At 39.1% G+C, this 10,324-nt stretch overlaps 1 protein-coding gene across 1 annotated transcript in view; it reads right to left on the bottom strand.

Annotated features, from left to right (window-relative positions):
* Window positions 1-1,609: 1,609 nt before the first annotated feature.
* LOC146005505 (uncharacterized) overlaps window positions 1,610-10,324 on the bottom strand; it is a 106,092-nt gene continuing 97,377 nt past the window's right edge. The window contains exon 4 of the mRNA XM_083144750.1: window positions 1,610-2,007. Within this exon, the coding sequence (XP_083000876.1) occupies window positions 1,610-2,007 (398 nt within the window). The remainder of the gene's footprint in view (window positions 2,008-10,324) is intronic.

Genomic DNA, 10,324 nt, shown 5'->3' with positions numbered 1-10,324 from the left:
TTCCTCACAATTCATGGAAGGCAGATCCATCATGCAAGACCCAAAACACACCTGATTGCGAGTGAGCTCTTTTGCATCATTTTAAGTGGCAGCCCAGACATCACGCACTATGACTTTCACCTCTTCCTTCAGCTGAAGCAGTTTGGCAGGACACGTTTAGACAGTGTACAGATAGGTCCACTTTTTGGAGGCAGGCTGATGACATGGGCATACAAAATATTGTGCCACACTAACACAAATACCAGAAGAATGGTGGTGAATATGTCGAAAAGTAATCTATGGGTCACTATAATTAAGACAAAAAAATGTCAATTATTACCTAAGATTGTGTTTTAATTTATAGCTAAATGGAACTTACTTTCTGGACTGTCCTCGTATAAAGATTTAGCCTGTTAAATTCAATAACAGTAGACGATGGATGCAAAGATGGGGATGGGTGATATGATGAATGGACACTCAGAAACATCCATGCCTAGGCCAGGATTCGAACTCAGGACCACCGGCGTCATACCGTGATGTGCTAACCAGTCCACCGCAAAGGCCGGCTTCATCAAATGTGTCTGCCTCACTGGAAATTTCTCCTCCCCCACCTTACATCACTTGTTTCTGGCACCGTGTTTGTGTCCAATGCATAATAGAGACCTAAATGTTTACGCCAAAGGCTGGCAAGATGATTTCCCATTTAAATGCAGTGCTTATTACAACTTCTTCAAAATCAAATGTCTGGCAGGTTCATTGCATTCGAGTAACATCTACAATTCAAAAAAGAAATATTTGTCAATCAAGACAAACTTCCCTGACTTTTTTTGACCTCTGTAATTCTCTGACTTTCCAGGTCTGTTACCACCCTGATATATACTATATATAAAAGGTGAGTTTTTTAGCTTGACACAACAGAATATCTCGAAAAGTACACATCTGATCAAAAAAAAGTTCTTAAAGAAATTTGTTCGTCTCGAAGAAGCTCATAAAAAGATGCCAAACTCCACCCCACCCCACGTAGGTTTTGTCTGAAACTTTTTTTTGGTTTTGTGATAGATGGAGCTGTAATCGCAAAAGTGAAATTATTGCAGAAATGGTAAAAAATGCACTTTCATTACAAAATGACATGGGGCATGTTGAATTTTGAGAAGAAACTGCATTTAGCATAGCCCAGGAACAACGACTTGGACGTAGCAGTATTTTATTCCCTTCGGAGTACTTTTGTGAGGTGAGTCCTTTTGCCTGTCACCATCGGATTGCTTGTTTTAGGTGAGTCCCCTTGCCTCTCACCATCGGGGTGCTTGTTTTAGGTGAGTCCCCTCACCGCTCACCATTCGGGGTGCTTGTTTTAGGTGAGTCCCCTTGCCTCTCACCATCGGGGTGCTTGTTTTAGGTGAATCCCCTCACTTTTCACCATCAGAGTGCTTGTTTTAGGTGAGTCCCCTTGCCTCTCACCATCGGGGTGCTTGTTTTAGGTGAGTATCCTCACCTTTCACCATTGGGGTGCTTGTTTGTAATAATCATTTTACAATAAGTGCTTGAAAATGTCACCACCCACTTCGATACACTGATTTATCTGCACTTGGAATGATTGGACACAACTGAGAAGCGTGCCCGGTGTAATCTTTCAACATGCATTGGTGATTCGCTCAATCATGTTCTCACACATTGTTGGCAGTTCATGATAAACTTCACTCTTCACGTAGACCCACAAACAAAAGTCAGGTGAAGTAAGATCTGGCGATCTTGCAGGCCAAGACACTGGACCACCTCTTCCAATCCACCGATGGTTGTACACGCGATCTAATACTTCCCGTGCTGCAACGGAATAATGTGCTGGACAACCGTCATGCTGCAACCACATTGTTTGTCGCATGTCTAAGGGAAGGTCTGCAAGCAATACTGGAAGTTCGTTCTGCAAGAAGTTTCGATATTTCTCACCATTTAAGTTCCCATCAATAAAATATGGACCAATAAGTTTATCGCCAATTATTCCACGGGCGCTGATGTTCAACTTGGCGTAACCTATGCATGTTTACGACACATGTTGTGTCAATTGATCGTACCATGGTTTGTAAAAGTCGACTCGTCAGAGAACAAAACTCGAGTAAAGAAATTGGGGTCTCCTTGTATTTGCTGAAGCACCCATTGACAGATTGTTACTCGGTTCTGAAAATCATCGCCATGAAGTTCTTGATGCAACGAAACATGAAACGGATGATATTTTCTACGCTTCAGTATTTGGCACACAGTAGTCTGCAAAATTCCCGATTCACGACTTATTTGTAGAGTACTAACGTGGGGGTTATGAGCCACTACAGCTAATACCACAATTTCATTATTTTCTCCGCCAATTGTTCTTCGCCGATTCCTTTTTTCTTTTTTGGTTGTACATTTCCCTCTGTGAAGAACTGTTGAACAACTCTGTGAAAAGGAGCGTGCGATCACACCCGGTCTGGAAAACGTTGAGCATAAAGAATCACAGCATCATTGATATTCCTGCCACTTTCTCCATAAATCTACACCATTTCAAATTTCTCTTGCACCATTATAGCCTGCATTATAACCACTAATGGAGTCCAGGAAGAAAAACACTACTTCCGTCCTGTTTTTTTTTTTCAGGCTTCGTGGCACATTATGCCGTGTCTGTTTGACTAGAAATCAAGGTGAAATGGTCTTTAGGAGAAAACATGCGGTCTTGAAACATGCTCGGCAATCTGTTCAAAATGTTGTTAACCACTTATAAAACTGTAAAAGGTTCAAGATTTCAAAGCTCTGGCAAAACCTTTGATCATGTGAAAATAAACAATCTTACTTATGCTAATGTTGTGCTCCTGATGCGCTGCTGATGGCTGGTACTAGCCCCGCCCATTTGCTTCTTCCCTCCCCACTCCTTTCCCCCACTACTCCTGAATTATTACGTCATCCCTCCACCTTGGAACTCCTATATCATCATGAACGCTCGTGTCATTTCTTTCGTTACATTAAAGCCTATTTGTTTTTATGTTCTTCCATTTTGTTTAACATCTTTACTCATCTTTCCTCTACATTCCCTTCTTTCAACGTTTTACAGTTTTATAATTGGTTAACCTCGTTTCTATCAGATTGCCGAGCATGTTTCAAGACCGCATGTTTTATCTTACAAACCATTACACCTTGTTTCCTGGTCAAACAGACACGGCATAATGTGCTACAAACCTGACGAAGAGGGCAGTGTATTTCTCCAGAATTATGCAAAATCTTACTTTTTGCGATTACAGCGCCATCTATCATTAATTCAACAACAAGTTTCAGCAGGGTGGCTACAAACAAGCAGAAATGAAATTTCCTGACTTTACCAGGTTTTCCAGGACATTTACATTTTCCCCTGACAATTACAAACTAAACTAAATCGATGTTTTTGCAAATGGAAATAATAAACTCATACAGATCCAGGTATGGATTTGTTAAGTACCAATATTATCTTCTATTCTCTATGATTTGAAATCAAACAGCATAATAGTGAATTTGGAAAATTATTACAATTCACAAGCTAGGGAAGAATTACGGAATTTTATCATATTTTTAAAGTTACAACTAAATGAGATAAGAGTGAAGAGTGATTGATTAAGACATACAATTTGTAATTTATCAGTCTCCTTATACATTCTCGGTATTATATGTTGATATTTCCACTGAGGTTTGGAACCTTCTGCTTGCAAGAACAATGAGTGCAGACTCATTTTTCGATGCATAAAGCTACTTCTCTCTTCTCTGTAAAGCAAACAATTAGCTCTTGCATATAAGTGAAACAATTGAATTGTACAAAAGAAAGTGTCATATTTCCTTACATTATCAATGGGATATCTGCTTCAGTATCAGTATATCCAAGTGAAGTACTGTGAAACTCACAACATGCAATTATACCATTATTGCTGACGAAAAGGGTATGTAGATATTAGAAATTTAACGTAAGGAATTTATAGAATTGCATTGCATAGGTACCTGATTTAGCTAACCACACATTTAAAACAGGAACACAGTGTTAATAACATCTGAAAATTTATATACGAGAGACGTCCTGAAAAATCCTCCAATGGTGCCTATACGCAGCACTAGTGGTCTGAGAGCGACACACACACACACACACACACGCAGGCAGGAATAAGTGGCATGTAGCTGTAAACTGGCAAAGTTGCAATGCAGCCATTTTAGGACAGTTTTAGGTTAAAGATTGCAGCTCTCATAAAGTCTCCCACTGACTGCAATGTAGCCTATGTGTAGTAATCAGATTTTTGCATGCTCAGAATTTGGCACAGAGTCACCAGCAATCGTGTGAGGTGTGCAGACCGGATGTCGTGAAGTATGGTCAGACTATGGTCCAGACAATTCACGGAAGGCCAATCGAATGTGCACAATCCCATACAGCTGAGTACACGTGGGCCCTTTGCATCACTTCAGGTGAGAGATCTTGGACCACTCCCTGTACAGCCCTGCTCTTGCATGTACAGACTTTCATCTCTTTGTTCAACTGAACAGGTTTCTGGCAGGACAAGGATTTGACAGCTACACTGCGGTAGACATAGTTCCAGTCTTTGCTGTCAGACACATACGCAATGGGCATACAAACTTTAGTGCCATGCTACGACAAATGCCAGAACGGTGGTGATTATGACGAAAATTAGGTTAGAACTCTCACTGCTACTAATGCAATAAATTACTACTGATATTCTTGTTTTATTTATGCCTAATCGGTAGGGACCTTGATTATTTTTTTTCAAATTGATGTATTTTTTTATTTTTTACTATTTGGTGTTATTTTTTCCAAAATTTACATTAGCATTTTAGCGCATTTTCTGGCTAATATCTGAAATTATACCTTCATGGTGTTTTTTAACTACTGTTTCAAATTGTAAGTCACATGGCCTACGCCTCTTTGTGAGAGTTTGATATCTTGAAAGTTATTTTCCATACCCCCTTTTTAATTTTAAGGTAAGGGTTTTAGATAATGGATTTTTTCCCTGTATATACTGAAGGGTGCAAAATGATCATAAGTGGCGGAGCACCCAAAAAATTTAAATCAATCAATCTCATGTGACAGATACCGATATATTATGGCACCAAAAATTGGCATTATTATTATTATTATTTTGATTTGTTAGTGTAACGTTTCCCAAAATTCACATTTTTGTTTTAGAACATTTTTCTGCCAAATATACCGAAACTTAATACTCTAATGTGCTTTTAAACTATTATTTTAAATTGTAGGTCACATGGTCTACGTATTTTCGTGACAGTTTGATATGTTGGAACAAATTTTTGAGGAAGTAAAAGCAAAGTCCTCTCCTGCACTTTGCCAGGAAGGTGTATAGGGGTGTTGAGTTAGGGAACTACACTTTCTTGATCATGGCTGTAAGTGGGGATGCTGTGATTGGCACCACACTCCTGGCTACCTTTATCCCTCAAAGTTTCCTCCAGGTGGAAAAGATCTCGGTTCTCCCCTCCAGGGGATCGACCCCGGGTCTCTCATATGGTAGTCAGATGCTCTAATGACTGAGCTCCATTATTTCTTGCTTGACAAATGCCGATGGTGCACACTTAGCTTGGTAATCCAAAACACATCTCGCACGACAATACTGAAGATGTGGCTACCGTGTGACGGTAGATAAGCACTCAATCTCCTGTTAGAACCCTGTCACTTTGCTCTGTGATGCAAATGGTTTTGATAGAAGTTGAAAAAAATGTGGGAAATACATGATTTAATTTGACTGTCGGAATTATTCCATGTATAACAAGCATTATAGTTTACTCTTGAATAAACTGTTGGAAAACTTGCACATTCTATGTATACAAACATGGCTAAGATTAGAAAAGACAAGAATTTTGGATTTCATGGAATTTTTCGTTGTTTTAGGACATTTTTTTTAAAAAAAAAAAACCTGCTAAAAACATGAACAATTCACATTTTATGCTAAATTCGCATTATTTCGATATTTCGAACAGGCAAAAAATGTGTCATCACTGCACATTCATAAACACAACTTCGCAGCAATTACCACTTTTCACAGTTTTTCGTGTTTGCGAAAAATCCATGTCCCTACTAATTGGAAACTACTTTCTGGCCACCTCTTTTATAAATCAGTAGATGGAAAGTGAAAATTTAGCAGGGCTGATAGAGAAAAGTCAATTCTTGAAGAAAGTGATTTGCTTTTATGATTGAATGATTCGAGTAAATATGATAATAAACTATTTACATATTTTCTATTAGTATTTTATTTCATAATATCCGACATTAACTTCACTCAGTGAGATACTAATGACCATATCTCACGAGTTTAAACAGACAGGACAGAGAGTGGCATTAATTTCATTGCAATACTAGTGTTGCAGTAAATTTGAGGTTGGGAGCATGCACTTGCCAATTTTTATAACGTTCACCAATGCAGATTTGTGTTTCACTTTTTCGTGATAGTATTCAATATATATCCCGTTTTGTTGGATTCCTCTTGATATCTAAGAATAGTGCAGTTTCATTGTAAAAGTATGTTAACTTGTGAGAAACTAGTAATACGTCAGGATCTTGAAAGAAAACCTTCGTAAGCATTGCTACATTAAATAAGGTGAAGTGAGCCAGAAGAGTAATAAAATTCCAGCAGCATATATACAGTCTAAAGCTCTTCTTGTTTATGCATGCGATTTTTGTTGGATGTTGCAGTCCGAAAACATCCAACAAAAATAATTTCCATACAAGTGCCATGTATGCAATTTCTGTCGCATGTTGTAGTGAGATACTTTGATGGGTGGCGATATTCGACCAAAATCGTATGTATCAATGGAGCCTATTTGTTTCCATTTTCCTTCAGTTTATCCAACAAAATGCCTTACTACGATGTCCGACAACTATCAGACGGCGCCACCTGCTCCCATTCCCTCCATCTGTTGACAGTTCTGTCCCCTTACTACTCCCATACGGACAAGAAAAAATGATAATTCAATGCATTTTCCACGTAATATTTAGAGGATTAACACACTTTTCTGCCCCTCCACAAATTTATCTCTCTCTCTCTCTCTGTCTCTCACTCCCCTCCCCCCTACTCCTGCCATCACTGTTTCAGGTCTTGAGATGAATCGCAAATTACCAAAGGAACGTGTTTTCGTGCTACAAGCTTGGTGGAAACACAACAAAAACACAAATGTGGAGACAGCAGAATTCAGGAGAAGATTTCCAGGTGTGGAACCACCATCACGTCAAGCCATGAGAAACCTGAACCAACGATTCGAGGCTACAGGTACGCGAAATGTACGAACTGAAGAAAATACTGCACATGTTGCTAAGAGTTGTGTATCCAGCTCGAAGAAGTCTACCACAAGGCATGCAGGGGACCTGGGAATGTCACATACCTCTGTAAGGAACATGTTAAATGATTTGAAGATGAAACCTTACCGGCCAAAGCTTCTGCACACGTTACACGAATGTGATCCGGACCAACGTGTTGAGTTCTGTGAGTGGTGTCTCATTCGGAATGAAGCTCACAGAGACTTCTGGAAACAAATTTTGTAGGCAGATGAGGCCTCATTCAAGATGAATGGTCGTGTAAATAGTCACAATTGTGTTTATTGGAGTTATACCAATTCACAGGAAATTATGACGAAAGAGTTAAATTAAAGTGTCACTGTTTGGGGTGGTATTTGGAGTGGTGGTGTCATAGGACAATTCCCTTTTAAAGGAACTGTAACCGGTGACACATATCTTCACATGTTGCAGGATGTTGTGATTCCAGAACTTGTCAATAACCCTTGTTACGAAAACATTCCATTCACATGGCAACACGATGGGGCACAAACTCATTTTAGTTTCATTGTGAGGGAGTTCTTGGATCAACATTTAGATGAATGGGATAATCATCATGGTACAACAGACTGGCCACCATGTTCATGTGACCTCACACAAATGTGACTTCTCCATTTGGGGTATTGTCAAAGACGAAGTGTTTTCCGATAAACCACACAATTTGGTTCACTTGCAACAGCTAATCGAATAATCATTCAAGAGATTGCATGACAATCCTCAATTGTGTCATGATATTTGCAAATCAGTGCTGAAGAGGTATTCTGTTGTGCATTGAACATGGTGACAGTTTGAACAGTATTTGAAGTACAAACGACACTTTGAAGTACAATAAAGATTGTCAAGTCAGCCAGGTTCTTTTATTTGATTTCTTCATTTATTGGGGAAAGCAACTTTGTGCCCACCCTGTGTGTGTGTATATATATATGTTATGTACTCGAATGAGAATACAGTTACTGCAGTGTTTATAAAAATGCATATACATGGTGTCTCATACGTAATAACGTAAACTGACATAGTTGAAAGAAAGTACACAATAACAGAAGCAAAAAAGTCTCAGTAAACATGGGTCTGCAAATGAGCTGTTTTTCAGGTAATCGCGAATGTGTGATTACAAGCTGCCACTGACATCATTGTTTGTAAACTTCGTCCTAGTTGGTAAAATGCTAATAATACAGTAAGAAAATTCATTGGAAATCTCATAGAATTCACTGAACATTCTACTTACTGAATGTATCCATTCTGTTTGATTACAACGCCAGCTCTCGGAAATGTTCTCTTTTGTAAACAATGAGCAAACCTCAGAACGCTCAAGGAGTAAAACTCCCAGTGTTTACAAAATTCAGTCAGTGACAGTTTCTAACTACACATTCAAACAGGTTACTAGCTTTTTAATTTAAAGTTCTTGCAAAACATTTTAAACCAGTCTGTCATCTACTATCACTTACATGATGACCAATTTTTCTCAAATACAATGCGAGACCAATCCTTCAAGTTATTTTGCAACTATAAAAATTGCAACTCTAAAGCTTTGCATTTATGGCAGTTATCAAAAATAGAATGTGCGTGATCTTACCTTTTATTACCTTAAATTTATTCACACACCCCTGCTGTGAAACATACTCCCAGATGAAAAAAATCTGGACAAACCTTTTAACCCCCCCCCCCCAACTTAACCTTTTGAAAATTTGTGGAGAGAGAGAGAGAGAGATTTTCTCCATCCCCCTTTCTTTCTCTCTCTCTCAAAAGATAAAGAATAAAGGTGGTCGTAGTGGCCCCAAAGAGAGGGAGAGAGAGGAAGAAAGAAAAACGAATTGAAGAAAAGAGAAGAAAAGAAGGAGAGAGAGAACCCCCTCTCTTTCTCTTTCTCTCTCTTTTCTCGCACGAAGAGAGAAAGAAAGAAAGAGAGACAGAGAGTAGAGAAGTGATTCCAGTTCTCCCCCTTTTTGAGAGAAAAGAGCTCCTCACCTTCCCTCCACTCACTCTCACTCTCTCTCTCTCTCTCTCTCTCTCTCTCTCTCTCTCTCTCTCTCTCTCTCTCTCAGCCCACCCCTAATGTACCCCCTTCTTTCATGGAGAAAGAAAAGAGAAACCTTCCGCCTCTCTCTCTTATGGAGGAGGATGGTTTCCTTTCTTTTCCTTTCTTAGGAAGAAAGGAAAAAAATTAAGGGGAGGAAAATTGTTCCCCCTTTGAAAAACAGGGGTGGCACGGTTGGGGGTAAGATTCCTTTTCTCTCATTCAAAAAGAGAGAGAAAGAAGAGAGAGAGAGATATGGGAGAGAATGAAACAGTCACACCACCCATCCGGAAGAAGAAGATGGGGACATTTCTCTCTCGCTCTTCAAAATGAGAGAGGGACAATCTCTCATTCTCTGGTTTCTCCTCTTCTTTCTCTATCTTCACTCTGTGAAAGAGAAAAGAGAAAGTAGAGGGAGGAACTGGGATGGGTGGGGGACAGAGGGGAGGGTGCCCCTCTCTCTGTCTCTCTCCCTCTTTCGCAGAAATTTGTCAAGACTTCAGTGAACCCCCAGCAAAATAATGCATGAGCCATGCATGGCCACAGTTCTGAACCATTTTTCACAACAGACCGAAGAAATGGTGTGACATACAGAATCCCCCAGTATTGTGCAATATATCTTTACTGATATCTCACCTAATTATCAGAAATGTGCCTCTTTACATTCAAATGTGATGACAATTCATTCCAGGTGGAGGAGATCCTGTTCAGGGTTTCAAACTGAGCACATTTTTGTACTCTTTATTTTATGTTTGTAAAACAGGTAACATACAGCAAAGTGACTGATAGACTGACATTATTTGGTAACATTCATAATGGGACTGAATAATTCGACACCAGCCAGTCAGAACAAATTGAGCATGAAATAATATTGTATTGAACATGGAAATAATAATAATAATAATAAACCCTCCAATATAACTACCAAACAATAACAACCTTTCCTTCTTCATATTAAGATACAATACACAGATTGTAATGTCAATGTATTTTCTTGC

The sequence above is a fragment of the Lepisma saccharinum genome, chromosome 23 (genome assembly GCF_977018435.1).
Source record: "Lepisma saccharinum chromosome 23, izLepSacc3.1, whole genome shotgun sequence".
NCBI lineage: Eukaryota > Metazoa > Arthropoda > Insecta > Zygentoma > Lepismatidae > Lepisma > Lepisma saccharinum.
The sequence above is the reverse complement of the archived record's forward strand: the minus strand, read 5'-3'. Positions and strand labels throughout refer to the sequence as shown.